The 15,194-nt window shown below is 40.7% G+C and overlaps 1 protein-coding gene across 4 annotated transcripts in view; it reads left to right on the top strand.

Annotated features, from left to right (window-relative positions):
- The first annotated feature begins 290 nt into the window (after window positions 1-290).
- Window positions 291-15,194, top strand: part of DTNA (dystrobrevin alpha) — a 182,690-nt gene continuing 167,786 nt past the window's right edge. For 3 of the 4 annotated variants that reach the window (XM_027638961.1, XM_027638962.1, XM_027638965.1), the window contains exon 1: window positions 291-430. In XM_027638961.1, the coding sequence (XP_027494762.1) occupies window positions 414-430 (17 nt within the window). In that variant the 5' untranslated portion in view covers window positions 291-413. The remainder of the gene's footprint in view (window positions 431-15,194) is intronic. The other variant, XM_027638966.1, reaches the window with a different exon arrangement.

The raw sequence follows: 15,194 nt of genomic DNA on the forward strand, positions 1-15,194 counted from the left end.
GTGTGTGTGTGTGTGTGTGTGTGTGTGTGTGTGTGTGTGTGTGTGTGAGGAGAGGGGGAGATGGGGAGATGGGGGTGGAGTGGTAGGCTCGGGAGGGAGGGAGAAAAAGAGGGAGGGAGGGAGGTGGAGGGATAGAGGAGGGGAGGGGGCTGGATGCCTGCGATTGGTAAAGCTCCACGAAGGCATCTGCCAGCAGGACTTTAGAGGAATGTGAAACCAAATCACTTAGAAGTTAAAGATAGACGCAGAATACACAGCATCTTGAGCCAGGGTTTAAATTCATCCCTCTCCGCCTGGCTTCTCACAAAGCTCTGCTTGTCAGCTTGCCTCTGTCTCCTCTAACAACTCTAATATTCTCTTAAAAATAATATCATTCTGGATACTTTGGAATTACTAAGGTGGCAAAAGAGATCATGGTGCATACAGTAGGGTAAGTAAGAAGCTTGGCTTCGCATGCATATTTGCTGGAGTGGTTCCTCTGGGTTTTCCTGCTGTTTTCAGAGCACTCTGACAGTTCCTCTAGGATGAGGTGGATACTTAAGTAATGCTTTTCCCGGGCGATTTTGTCCACCATTTCTCCATATGGATCATTGGAACTTTATTCCTCAGTGAAATTAACTCACAAGATTCCTTTTCTTGGCATTCATAGGGAGTCTTGGGCTTTAAGAATTTTACTATTACAGTTTGGAGTGCCGTTTTCCTATCAGATGAGTTCTGTTACAAAGCTTTGCTCTTGATTAGTGGGACATGCTGTTTGAAATGCTGCTTATGGTTACAAAGTTGAAAAGCGAGTTGTTTTCCATGTTAGAGAGGATGTAATCAATGTTTGCTTACTTGTTGGGCCATGGTTTCACTTAGGAACTATTTCCTCATGGGTAAATTTGAACACAACACAGGGTTAATTAAATTTAACCTTCTTGTTTGTTTGTTCCCAAATAGTGCTTTTACTTGGAGTTTAAGGGTCTTTTTGGTTTCGTTTTCTTTTTTTTTAACATTTTGGCTCTCATTTTCTCTGAACAAAGTTCATCTAGCAGTTATTTAAAAATGTGTGCATTTCCCTGATTGTCATCACTTATAGTGAATTTGTGAGTAAGAAAAGATTCAGGCTATCATATTTTTTCTAGAACTTATCAGAAGTAATTTCAGTATCTAGCAGATACATTGCTTCATTGATCAATGTTTTTTTCAGGCAGTTTCTCAAAAATTTCTGGTGAAGTTCCTGTACCCAAAAGAATTTTAAAATACAGAAACTCAGTGGGAAGTTAAATGTAATGTTTGTTATATAGCAAGAACTTGTAGTCTGAGAGTTTCATCTGAATCTGTGCTTTGAGTGAGTGTCGCCTAAATGCTGACTTCGTTTTTACGATTTATTCTTGGTACATGTGTTTTACATCATAGTAGAGGAGCTTCTAACTTTGGACTTGGTGGCAGTTCACCCAAACATACTCAGAATTCCTAACGTGTTAGTACTGTCCATAGTAACCATAGGAAATAGGTGCTGTCTTTGGATAACTGGAGTGCCTAACATTTTTGGTTAGAGATATCAGTGCTGAAAAGACTCACATAATGGCAGTCTTTGTCTTGCAAAATATGTGGAACTGGGTGAATTAAAATAAAAACAGGTTCTCTGTTTCAAGGAAAGATGATGTGTCTGACTGATATGTTTTGGTATCTTTCTTGAATTTGATCAGGTTCGTCCTTATTGATCAACTTGACCAAATTTTGCAAAGCATTTGGGTATATTTGGTTGAGCAAATTTGCTGTGAAGTGTTTTCTGCTTGGTTAAGTGTAGGAGATGGAGAAGAAGGAAGCAGATAACCTTTAAGGTAAATCTGGAAAAAAACAGATGCAGGTGTGAGAAATGACATTCAAGTCAGTTCTCTTATAATTTGTACTAGTTGGATGTTCTTTTAATTAGCTCAGACTAGCTCGGCACTTCAGTCCCACGCTAAATTACAGGCCGACAGTTGCTTACACTAAGGAATTACTGTAATATTTGTTTTAGTATTGAAGTGGAAGGCCTTTGAAACAAAAGCTGTCAAGATGAGTAAAACTTGCAGTGGACCTTGGTAAAGATGTAGTTAGCTTCTGGCTCTTGTACAGGGTCCTGTGCAGCTTCAGGCAAGTTGTTCAAGCTCTAGGAGCCCCTGCAAATCAGAAGGGGGTGGAAATACCTTTATTACTCTCTGTGTTGGGTATCTAGGTAGCAGTTCCTCCCGATAGGCATGGCCTCTGATAAGGCTTGACACAATGGGCTTCTGTTCTCAGATGTACCCTCCCCAGGGCTATGGACTCCCCATGGAGGGAAGAAGAATCCACATATTTGGAAGAAGGGGCTTACTGCACCTTTTATAATCTTCCTAAACTGAAAGAGAAAAATAGACTGACATTCAGAGGTGAGCAGAAAATAGAATTAATGTTCCATGGGAAATTCCTGAGTCAGTTCAAAATTAAATTGCATTTCCCTACCACAGCGTATTGCTTTTCAGAAGCTATAGTTCAGGAGCATGATGTTCCCATTTCATTATCTGAGACCCTTCTCCCATAATTAAATGTCCAAGAGGCACTGGAGAGCTTTGTCACAAGGAAGCATGCTTTGTATTCTGGGAAGTGACGCTGCCTGAAAAACATCACTGCTGGAAGGGAATAAGCATCTGACCCAGGAACAGGGAGTTCCCAGGGTAACTGCTATGTGGTATTGGATTGCCTTTAAAAAGTATATTCTGGCCTATCTAATCCACAACATCTTCCAGTTATCCTGGCAATAAATGGAAAATCTTCAGTAGACTGATATTTTTCCATAGAAAATATTGCTGTATTTGATACAATTTCTAAATTATTATAATGTTGACATATTTGCTGAAAGAGAAAATCCTTGGCCAGCTGTTAGGGTGAATTTTTCATGGTTAGAGTGTGGTACTGCATGTGTTCAGTGATTAATGGTACTACATGGTGGCATGATACTGCTGAGGCTTTTGTTAAGGGTGTGGTAGCTTTATCAGAGCATGACATGGAGACTAGGACCTCTCTCCTCTCCCTCTTTCTCTCCCTGTCCTCTTCTCCCAACCTAGCCCCGTGCTCCTAAGGTGACTAGGATTTGTTGGGAAGCAGGGAAGGTGAAAGGAGAGAAGGAGACAACAGATCCTTAAAGGCTTTTGTAACAAGGTGTTGCTAGGGATGGTGACACCCTCTTCTCTGTGATCTTCTGGACTTCTTTACCTGCTGCAGCCTTCCCTTTCTCCCTCACATTTCCCAGGATTCCCACTAACCCCACAGAGGGGAAAATGGAAAAGTGCTGCTGAGACAGAGGAGATGGGAGGATGAGAGGGAGCCTGCCCCTGGACCCTGCCTCTTGCTGCTGCAGAGAGAGGAGAGATCATCAAGGTGCTGATCTTCAGCAGATAAGCAAGGGACAGAATATTGAAGAGGGGAGCACAAGACTATAGCAGAAGCTGGTGCCCCTTGGTTTTGGGTATTGTTGTGAGTGGTTGAGGTGCTGCTCTGATGCTGTTACAGTGTTCATCACTAGCATATGTCATGCTTTCCTGCTCCAAGGAGCTGACTGGTGTCTCTTCAGGACAAGCACTGCTTTGACACAGCCAGTAGCGTGTCTGCTTGTGGAGGAGGCAGGTCATGGTCCCTCCCTTTTTGTTACCATTAAGTTGTGACTTTGTCATGAGAGTTCAAAAAAACTATGCTCTCTGAGGTGAACGTGGGTTTGCAGCATTTTTTCCTTTAATAAATCCTACACTTCTTTCTTTGCAAACTGCTAAAACCAGTGCCAGGGATACACTTTATGGGTGTTAAAAATCCCTCCTTGCTAGACTTTACAGTTACTGTATGTGGTTCCCATTTTCTTTCTTTCTGTCATGATCTTTTTTTTCCTTTGTTAAAACTTTTCTTCTAGCTTCATCCTCAGGCTTTTTGCAGTTATCATTTTGCCATAAAGAAGAAAATAGGGGTGTCATCAGGAAGCAGTTGGTAAGGAGTTTAAGGACTGTTTCTCCAGGGTTCCCTGATGATGTAATGGTATTTTTCTGAGCTCAAAAGTACATAGAAGCAGCTTACAGTGATACAATTTCCTTCGGGTCTTAATGAATCTGCTGCCAGTGACAGCAGCTAATTTGTTTTGGCAGAGTATGACAGTCAATGCTTTACAGAGTGCAGCTCACTGTAGAAAGCATCAATTCTGTAATTTTGTAATTCTGTAAAAAACCTCAAAAACACCCAAACCCAAAACTAATGCAATTATGATGTCCTGTGCAACCATGTTATCACCTCTGAGTCCATGAGCAGAAACCCAGGGAATTTGCTAGTCCAAGTGTTTTCAGACCTCCTACACTTATTATTCATTCTCCTGCACTTATTATTCATTCTGGCTCCTGGTGTATCAGGGAATAAAGTACTTCCTGGCTAATTATTACAGTATGCAGTGACTTTACCTGGAAACAGAGCAATCCTTCCCACTAATAGGATGTTTAAAAATGCATCTAATTGCAGCTGTGGTAGTTGAGAGAATGGCTAATACCTAACAGTCTTGAAAAAACCATCCTCCCTTGCAGGGGGTATTACAGGAAACTGAGTTTTGCCGTCTGTTTCCTGTGTCTGAACCAATTACATGGTCTCTTGCTGTAAAACTTGAATTAGGAATTATACTCTGAGTAATAAAGAGATAGGAAAGCAGTGGAAATAATGAATCTTCATCTATTAATTTATTAATTTATTTGTTGTCACGGAGGTAGCTGTTTGCTGAACATAACCTTCCCTGGGGCCATGGAGGGAACAAGTCGGCTTCTGTGCCTGTGATCTTTGACAAGCCATGTAAGGGGCTTGGCATATCCTTGTCTGAGATTGGTGACAGTGATAGTTGCCCAGGTCTGTGAAATGCTTCAGGATCAAGGAACAAAAAGTAGTACCTAAGTGCTGCATTCTTATTTTCTTTTATATCTGTTGTAAGGATAACACTAGTCTGGTATGAAATACCTCCTTGTAAATTTGTAAGAACATTTGCAGTCAGTGGAACCTAAAAAAGGAAGGAAAAAATGAAGCAGAAACAGAAAAGTCTGTGAGCAAGTAGACTTTAAAAGCAATTTAATGTCAACTTGTGACTGGTTCTTTTAAACACAGTGGAAGTAAGCACAGGCAAAGCACAGAGGAACTTGTGCTTGGAGTGAAATTGTCCTTGAGTACTCATTATCAAGTAACAGCTGCAGATGGAATTAGTAATCTTAGGCTTTCCTCTACTGCATTTTAAAAATATCTTGTTTGATGGAAGTATATGCTTTCTAGTAATTACTACCTTGTCAGTGTGTGTTCATTCCTAATGTGACATTGTCCTTGGAAGAAGATCAGGGAACACTTTGATCCTTTCCAGCTTAGTTATCATGTGTTTCTGTCCCCCCAGTTTTTTAAATGCACAACTCATTTATATTGGATTGAGAGACCTACTGTATCATTTGTGTGATATGGAAGTACCGTCCATTTCTCAGTTTTAGATCATTCTTTTTTCCTATAAATGGACTTGAGAATGACTAACTTTACGTCTAAAAAATGTGTTAAATTACAAAGGCAACACATTGATTTAAACATTTTTTAACTTCTGAGTTGATTATTCTGAAATCTTGTCACTTTTTTAATATGGACTCCTAAGTATCTTGTATGACTGAAAGCTTTCTCACCTACTTGAGAAATTAAACTTAGTCTGGGCAAGCTAGCCAGTCCTTTGCAGACTAGAACCCAGGAAAAAAGGCACATCATAGATCCAAGTATGAAAGCACTTGCTATTTGATGTATATTTTTAATTGCTATTACAATAACAAATATTTCACTTTTCTGTGTATATACACAAACAAAATGTCTTTCCAAACAGATCAAACGAATTTCCAAACAGATTAAAAAAAAAAAAGCAAGGTGTTTTATGGTTTTATAATTGTTCTTAAAAGTTTGATCAATTTGCATGTCTCAGTAGGGAAAATAAATCACATCAGTTTCATGCAGGTACGAATTGTATTATGCTGGTTGGTACAGGAATGCAAGAAGAGCTTAATGGAGCTGAAAGTCAAGCTATGTTCTCTGCCAGGCTATTCTGTAAACAAGCCATGTTTTACCTCTTAGAAAACCCACTTCTGATAATGCCATATATCACATTACTTCCCTTACAACCTGTTCTGCATCTTGGCTTCCCATTTCTCTCTGCCACCTTCCAGGCCTCTTCATCCGAACCTCTAGGTTGTCTTCCCAACTGTAGGTCTACATGAACATATAGTCACAGCGATCAGGGCAGGCTGGCAGCATATCCAGAACTGGTAATTCAGCAGAAATCCTTGGCTTCGTCTTCTCTGCTTGCCTACAGAGTCTCAGGGAGGAAATTTCTGGAGGAGATACGTTTTCAAATACAAGAGGTTTTGCGTGGCTTGCAAGGAGCCCCCTGAGCATGTCTTCCTTAGACCCATGTTAGTTCAAAAGAAAAGTCATCAGCAAAGGTGCAGACCTTCAGCTGGTAGAGCAATCCCTTGCATTTGTAAGCTCTAATGGTCTCTGAGAACCATCTTTGGGGGGATGAAATATGACTATAAGATAACAGTTGTACCTACTTAGCAGGTCGGAAGTTCTTATGTGAAAGCATGGAGGAATGAATGCTGCTCAGCAAAAGAATGGTAAAATATTTCTTTTAGCAGAGATAAAACTATTTCTTTTCAATAACTTAAGCTTTGAAAATTGCTGAAAATGTATAAATAATATATTCAGCTTGACTCTAATACCTGATATATCAAGTTTCAGGTCAACCATAAAATTTAACAGAGCAACTGAAAAAAGGTTTTATAGTAGTAAGTGGGGGTAAGCAGAGGAAACTTGCTAAAATGATGATGGCAAAAAGCAATTATGTGACTGCAGGTGATAGTAAATACAATTTCATTAATCATACAGCTAAATAACTAAATGAGGTAGTGGATGGTTGAAAGAATCCAAGCAAATACAAGTTCTTCATCTACATTAAGTCTGGTAATGGATTCCTAAATAGAATTAAAAGTGTGAAGAGTTTAAAGACATTTTGAAGAAAGAAAAGCAGTTTCCAGGCTTAGATAAACTCTTCTCAGGACAGTATGTTTTCATGGAAGGGGGAATAGGTGTTTGCTGAGAGTCACATGCAGTTACTCATACCTCAGTGGTAACTTGGACTGAATGGACTTAATCATTGCTGTTACACTTTTTAATATCCACTTTCATTGAAACGGTATATTCTCTATGAAAAAGTCATAAAGTAAGAAGATGGACTGATAATGTTTCAGGCCACTCTCTTTTTCTGAAAGCGGAAATAAATTCCTTGTGTACAATGCCTCCGCTTTTGTAACTGTATGTGTAAAGTCCTAAATAAGTCATCCATTGTGTTACGTCCAAGAGAAACCAAGCTTTGCCAGAAAGCAACCCCAGCCAGGTCTGTCCATACCTATTTCACAGGTCATTAGTCCTATCCTTTTTCTGTTGTACACCATTGTAGATGACTGCTTGGGCTTGTACTAGGCATGACTATCTACACTGACAGGCTCAATATAGAACAAGGACACAAAATTGGGTATTTCAGCCTTGGAAGAAATAGTCCTTGTTTTTCCACCCTGTTACTGGTGGATACAGCAAATAAAAAGAGGGAAGTTTATGCAAATACTGGCCAGCTGCCTGAGGGATTTGCAGTATTTTGCACTGTGTGCTAATTAAAAACTACCCACAAGTCGATGTCTTTCATGAGGAGGCATCTCAAAGGCACTGTTGGCTCCCCAGATGCACAGAGGCTGCAGTGGTGGTGTGTAGCTCCAGAGGATTCTGTGTGCTCATAGCTCTTGACACCAGCTGGGGAACAGCCAGTGGGACAACACCTCTTCAGGAAAGGATAAGGGTTGCTGTGGATCTCCAGCTGAGCATGAGTTGGCAATATTGGGCTGTTGCATTATAGAAAGGAAAAAAAGGAAAGTGTGATATTGGGATGCATATGGAACTACAGCCTGCAGGTAGCAATGGCCACATTGATGAGTGCTCAGCTGGGGTCTTGTGTTCAGTTTGGAGCACTGCACTTAAAGAAACTGATGACCACTTTTGATGTGGAGAATAAGGCAGTAAAAATGACCAGAGATCCATAGGACATGCCCCAGGGGGCCTAATGAAGAGGAGTCTGCTGAGGAGTGAGTAGGATGCAGGCAGTTTTTCAAGCACAGATAGAACAGGCTGTTGCAAAGAGTGGGCCACTAATCTCTTTTCTGTGCCACAGACAAAGAGAAATGGATCTAAAGTGAAGCAAGAAAGAGGACGTAAACTGAAGGAAAGTGTTATCCCTGAAATACACTGCCAATGGTTCATGTGGAGTCTCCATCACTGGGAGTGTTAGGAATGGCTTTAATAAACATGACTGAAGTGTATCTGACTTTATCTCACAATGGGAGGTGGATTACGTATCTTTTCTACCATGTCTATGATTTGGTGATATGGGTGATAATACTGCATATGGAATTGCTTTAATGATAGACATGCTTTCTGCATTCTGGTTTCAAAGATCTCTCTGCAGAGTGAAACGTGTTTTGCTGAGGTGCAGGAGGCACTTAATCATCATATAATTTCCTCATTTTGAAATGTTCCTTAGGTAAGTGGTTAAGGCATAAACAGCTGGCTTTGCATTTCAGTTCGAGTATTGTTGTCCTGAAATACTTGGAGACATCACTTTGTCAGCTGGCACTTGACAGTCCATCCTAAATTTGAAACATGTAATTGGATTCTTTGGTTGAAATCCAAGTTCCCTTTGAAGTCATGGGGTTTTATAGGGTAAAAATTTCACACTGAGGATACAGTGGTGCCCACTTGTACGTGCTTAGCTTTACTGTCCTAGTCAGGCCTGTTGTTTTCAGGACAAGGATACAAGGAGTGGGTTGTAAGAGCATGTAACCTTTGCTATGGCAAACATTTGGTTGCAGAGGGGGGCCTTTGGAGTGCTTGTGTGGGTGTGTGAGAGCTTACAACAGGCATTACGTGAGGTGAATTAATTACTTTTTCCTTTTTTCAGATAATGTCAACAAAACTAATTTACACCATCTGTTCTAAAATAGAGAGAGGCAGTCAGTAGAAAAGCAACACCCATTTTGTTTTTTAACATTTCTTCTGATAATACTTTAGGCATTCTATATTCTCTTTAGTAATGTAATTTTTTTCCTTTTTCTCACTGAGGAGAGGGTGTTCTCCCCTGGTATATTTTTTTATTTCCAGTGGCCTTTAAATTTGCATTTAGTATCCTGATAGTTATAGCTGCAAGCTGAATGTTTCTCCAGCTACTGGTTAATCCCTCCTGATACTCATGCAGAGAAGTCTCCAGTTGCTATGAATTGTAATAGTTCCACTGAAAATACTCTGGCTTTGCTTATGCCAGTATTAATTCAGAGCAAGTTTGCTGTTCACAAATTTAGAGTAGATGATAGAATTTCATCCTTGCAAAGAGATCACGTTGATGCAGAAGCTCGGGGTAAATCTCAGAGCTGAGAGTTAAATTTTTGTGCCTCATAATGTGTTGTTGCATTTCACATCCAGACTTCTTTGCAGGCTTTTTTTAACTGTGCAATGATGTGCTCCTATATATAGGAATTGCATGTGTATACCTGAGGCTAAAATAAACCCACAAAGGAAGCACAAATCCCAGACTTTAGGACCACCAATACATCAGTTGTTAATAACCTTACAATGTTATTATAGCTAACACTACAGACATAATTAAATTGGAATGATTTGAAACTGCCATTAGGGGGAAGAAGGCGGAGGAAAACAGTTTCATTCTCACAACATCATGTTTTCATTGACCTACTTACAGTAGGGAAGAAAATGTGTCCCTTCCCATTACAGCAGAATAGGTTTGTTCAGCAATTTTATAATGCAACTGCACAAGAGAAGACTGGCTTTCCTAACCACTGAAGGAGGATTGGAAAGGAGAGTAATGTTATTTCACACACTTGAGACTAAGACACGTAAGTTCCTGTCCAAGCAATAATGTTATTAATTTAATCAATTTGGCAGAACGTGCACTGAGTGAAAAAAAGAAGGGAAAAAAAGCCTTATATTCAAAGGTGACGGGAAAACGGCTCTGCTTGGTCTGCAGCTGTGCAGAGGGACCTTCTGTGGGCAATTAAGTTTCCTTCATCTTCCCTAGCTGAAAGTCCCTGCCATCCCTGAGACTCTCAGACCTCCTGCCTGACATGCCTTGCAGCTGAGCAGCCCTGCAGCCTGCTTTCACTTCAGCAGGAGTTCCCTCGTGAGCTTCCCATCAGGGAATTACTGAACTGTATGAAGGGATGGCATAGGGCCCAGCCCTTTTGGGATGCGCAAACTCACATTGACATCGAGCCTCTGTGATGTGTGACTGTGGGCAGACTTTGGGACTGCCGGGCTGGAAGCAGTGGAGTCCTGAACATCAGTGTGAGGTACAGCACCAGCTCTGCACAACCAGCATCCCTACCAAAGTCACCGAACAGGGTGCCATGGCTGCAAAGCCCACTGCATCTAAAATACCTCCAGAGAGGAATCCTGGGTGCTCTTCCTCCTCCACATCTGTCCCATGAGCAAAGAGAGTGAAATGCAGGTGTCTGGGTTACTCCAGCCACGAGGCACAGTGGTGCCCATGGGGTAGGCAGCGCATGGGGCTTGGGGTGCAGCCCTTCTCCTCCTCCAGACACGTGCATGTGGTATTTAAGGTTTATTGTCTTATGCCTGAGTTAATAAACTGTCTTTATCTGAAAATAAACACCTGCGGCTAGTCGTTTCTAGGCTGCTCAGGTCACATTCCTCCACAAGGTGTTGTTGGTAATTTAGTATTGTCAGAGGCATTAGTCACTGCCATAGTAGCTTAATAATGCACGCTAGGAGCCAGCTGGTAATTAACAGATTAGAGATATCATCTACATTTTCCTCAAATATTTCACATGTAGCAAAAATAATTAGAAGCAGAGCACTTTGGGTGTTTAAAGCTGTTACGTATATTTAAAACATCTCAACATGTTAGGAAATTATTCATTCTTTTAAAGGTCAACTAGGCCTAATTTTGCTGCTGTCCAGGATTCACCAGTGCACACCGAAGAGTTGTGAAGTAGAGAAAGAACCAGAGTTGTGGGGCTTTTTTTAACCCTTTAATTCTGCCTTGTTTAGCAAATTCATCCCAATGACTGACTTCTGTTCCTGTTTCTAGGAGTGGCACGACTTTGTAGGTCTCTTTTGCACTTATCTTCCTTTCATATTAGAAACATCTTGAATTGGAAGGTTATCATAGAATCATAAAATCATAGAATCAGCTGGGTTGGAAAAGACCTCTGAGATCATCAAGTCCAACCCTTGACCCGCTACCACTGTGGTTACTAGACCATGACACTAAGTGCCACATCCAGTCTCAAGTGCATCCAGTCTTATGTGCATGTGCATGTGTGATGGAAAGATGAAATCAGCTTGTAAATGAAGCAAAGGAGAGAAAAAACCCCCACAAATTGTATAAAACTGTTCAAGTGAGAAAGACACAACAGTATGAATGAAGGTGACAATGGGTTTCATTATGTAGTGTAAGTATGCCAGTATACACAAGCTTGCTTTAACTAACTTGGCATCTCCTTATTTTATCACCAGATGGTGACCAACAGTTTCAAATTGAGATGCTCTGAGATTACCTGTGCATGATGGTTGAGCGATAGTATACTTTGATATGTCTCCCTTCCATGCTGCTTCAGCCCAGTACTCCTTGATCCTCCTGCAGCCTGACTCCAGGACTCAGCTCTGAGTATCGCAAGCCTTTGACTCTGCTTTTTCTCCGGGGCAGGATCTGATCTGAGCACTCTGAGGCAGAAGAAGCAGGGAACAGAGCAAGCAGTCGGAGGAGCATCATTTCTACGGGTAGGGTGCAGTTAACTGTCTTCGTGGGGAGCGCTTGGGTACTGTCAGTGGCTTTGAGAAGTATGATTTATATTTTAAAATATTCTTCTTGGCGATGAAAAAATGCTGTTGAAAATGTGGTTGGGTGCTTTTTTATACAGAGCGCAAAGTTTTTGTCAGACAGTGACAGTTTGTGTTCAAGCTTTGAACTTAGAGTACAAATGTGAGCAGCTGTAAAATGCAATGAAAGGCAGAGAAGAATCTTCCCTGTAATACCTTTGGTCTTTGCTACATTTATTCACCTCTACATTGTTTGATGGAAGAGCACTGGGGATTTCAAAGCATATGTTTCTGAAGCTTATGAAAGAAAGGGAATTCCATATGCAATTTCTGTTAAGATTTTTAGCCTCTTAGAGTCAGACTCAGGCGTTTGGAGTGCTTCTTAATACCTTTTGGTACTAAAGCACAGAGGGTAGAGGTAGAGAAGGCCTGGCAAGTTATTCACACAATGCTAATAAACAGTGTAGACTTGTTTTGTGCATCCTGAATTCTCTTTTGTTGTTGTGGGTGGCTTTTGCTTGCGGTCTTTGTGGTAGTGCTTTGTATTGACTGTTGCCTCAGCAGAAAACCTTCCCTGTTTTTACTGTGTAACAGTAGAGCATGAAAGCACAGGCAGCACTGGAGTCACGTAGCATGCAGACACAGCAAGAGAGTGACCCTGCTGACTGCACTCAGGGTGGGTGAGAGCTGGTATCCCAGAGGGCAGACAGAAACACAGGAACATGCCACCCTTAACTTGCAATCCCACAGCAGTGGTGAGAACAGGCCTTGCATCTCCCAGCCTAGGTGAAAGCAGCACAGCAGGTAGTTTTTGCAGTCCTACTGGCAATCCTGGTCCCTCCACTGTCCAGACCAAGGAGCCTGTTGAATGCACTACTTCTCTTTTTGCTGGTGTTTCTGGATTTCCCCCAGTGCAGCCCAAGGGCAGGGCATGGGGGTGGTCCCACCTGGTTCTGCCCCTGGCCATTGTGTGGCAGCTTGGCACACACACAGAGACCTGGCAAGGCTCCTGGCATCTACAGTGGAGACATGGCTGGACCTGAGACATGGCTGGACTGTCTCGCCTGTGGATCTCTCTCAGTGACAGAACAGCATTTCCTAGTGCGGGAGCTGGTCCTGTGGGCAGGGGTCTTGAAGTTCATCCAGAGATTACAAGGCACATCAAATTTTACTGCAGTTGGCACCAGAGAAAATCTTTCACATTTTTCATCCCCCCTGAAGCCCTTCATATACACAAACAATTACATAGACTTTGTAATGATTATGGCCTTTTAAACTGCTATATAAATATTGGTATTACATTTAAAAAATTATTTTTCATCCTTTGTGTTAATTCAATTAATGACCTTCACATTTCAGGTTTTAAAATGCCATTACATTCCATAGAAGACTAGATTGCTGTTGAGGGGAATGAAAATAAATACAATAGCAGGGAGGGAAAGAGTTTTATTTCTTCAAACTGATACAGTTCATGTAATTGTGGAAGGTAGGGGGTGTCTTTAATACCTATCACTCCCTTGTACTGATGTTTTCGAAATATTGCTGCCTTTCTTACATTACATTTTGGGTTAGTATTTCTGCAAAGAGGCTATACAGAAATCCCAGAACAATTTAAGCCTCTAAGATTTCTCTGTTCTGTATTTTATTTTGGCCAAATAAGATCCATATAGCTCTGTATTAAGGGAGTATTGCGATATTTGGATATTGCATTCAAAACACTGCATTTCAATACAATTGCTCAAAACCAATCTTTATATAGGTAAATATATTATTTGCTGCATTCCTTTTATTCTGAACAATTCTATAATTTTATTCTAGCCATATAATTTTCTGGAAAAAAATTCTTTACTTCTGTAACATTTTGTTCTGTGCTCTTTTCCTCCATTGCTTAAATCAGACTTAGGCTGTTCTCTTCATATTTTATTTTTATTTGATATTTGGGAAGCAGTAAGTTAACCTATGTGTTCTGTCTTCAGTCTGGATGACTAAGATGAACACAAAGACTGCTGTTCACTGGCTGATCACTGCACTTTCAATTTACTTTTGTTAACAAAAATGCCAAAGCCCCACAGCTGGACAATTTGGTTCTAAATGCAGAGGGCTATGCTGGAAATCCATTTATTTTCTAGTTTTTGGCACTGATAGGTGAGATTCAAGAGTCCCCACCAGGATTGCATGGGCAGTAGTAGAAGTTCTGCGGTCACTGTGAGAATTTTGTTTCAGCTTGGGGGTGATCTGCTGTTAGAGTTGTTCAGTGCTCTGCTTACTCCATGCTTACAGAAAATATTTCGTTTTATTTCAAAAAGCCAAGCAAAATGTCATTCCTAGCCACTAGCTCAATGCCTTCCCTCACTAAAACAAAACAACAGGTGACTAAATCTTGAAGTGTCATATCTGGCATATTTGGCAGTTGTTTTCTGCTTCTTGGTAATGCTGGGATGTGAACTTGAGGTCATCCCAGCTGCTATGGCCACCTCTCTGCTCACTGAAATAAAGACCGTCATTACTATTTGCTGACACTGCTTTTACATGTGCTTTTCTTTGTATATAGTATCCCAAACACTGTGTGTAAAGATCTATGTTGATATCTTGCAGTGAGAATTTCCCTACCAGTGGGAACCCAGGCCTGTATACATATGTTTTGGAAGCAAATGGTTATGGTGATACGTGCAAGCTTATCTGCTCAGCCTGTTCATTTGAATGTAGCCTTCCGCGATTAATTGCCAGTCCATCCTGTTTATAGTTACGTGCATTTATTCAGTCCATTGTTAAAGCTAGTGATGTTGTTCATGCATGATTTTTGCTTCTATGTAAGTTTTATTATATTTTGATCTCCTGTAGCACCCAACAAACTTTTAGAAACCACTTCCCCAGAAACTGTTATTTCACTGGGATTATAAAAGAACATGTATATGAATCACAAATGAGAATATTACCCAACAAGGTATTCCTAGAAACAGGAAAGCACTTTACGTGCAATACAATACATTAATCATTTATAAGTAGCAGTCAGCCATTAAAATGTTGGGGGTTTTTTAATACTGTACATTGAGTACAAGAATGTTGTGAAAAGCTTTTTCACTGAATATGTTTGTGAGCTTTTGAAACTTTCTTAAGTTTTCATCCTCACACTCTTGTCACAGATTTGAAAAGGAAAAGCTCAAGTACCTTTAAAGTGTGAGTATATATGTATGCATTTGTATATACACATAAGTAGATATATGTGTACAGATACATTGTACAGACTTTTGTCT

This window comes from Corapipo altera, unplaced genomic scaffold, assembly GCF_003945725.1.
Source record: "Corapipo altera isolate COAL_440 unplaced genomic scaffold, ASM394572v1 49, whole genome shotgun sequence".
Lineage (NCBI taxonomy): Eukaryota > Metazoa > Chordata > Aves > Passeriformes > Pipridae > Corapipo > Corapipo altera.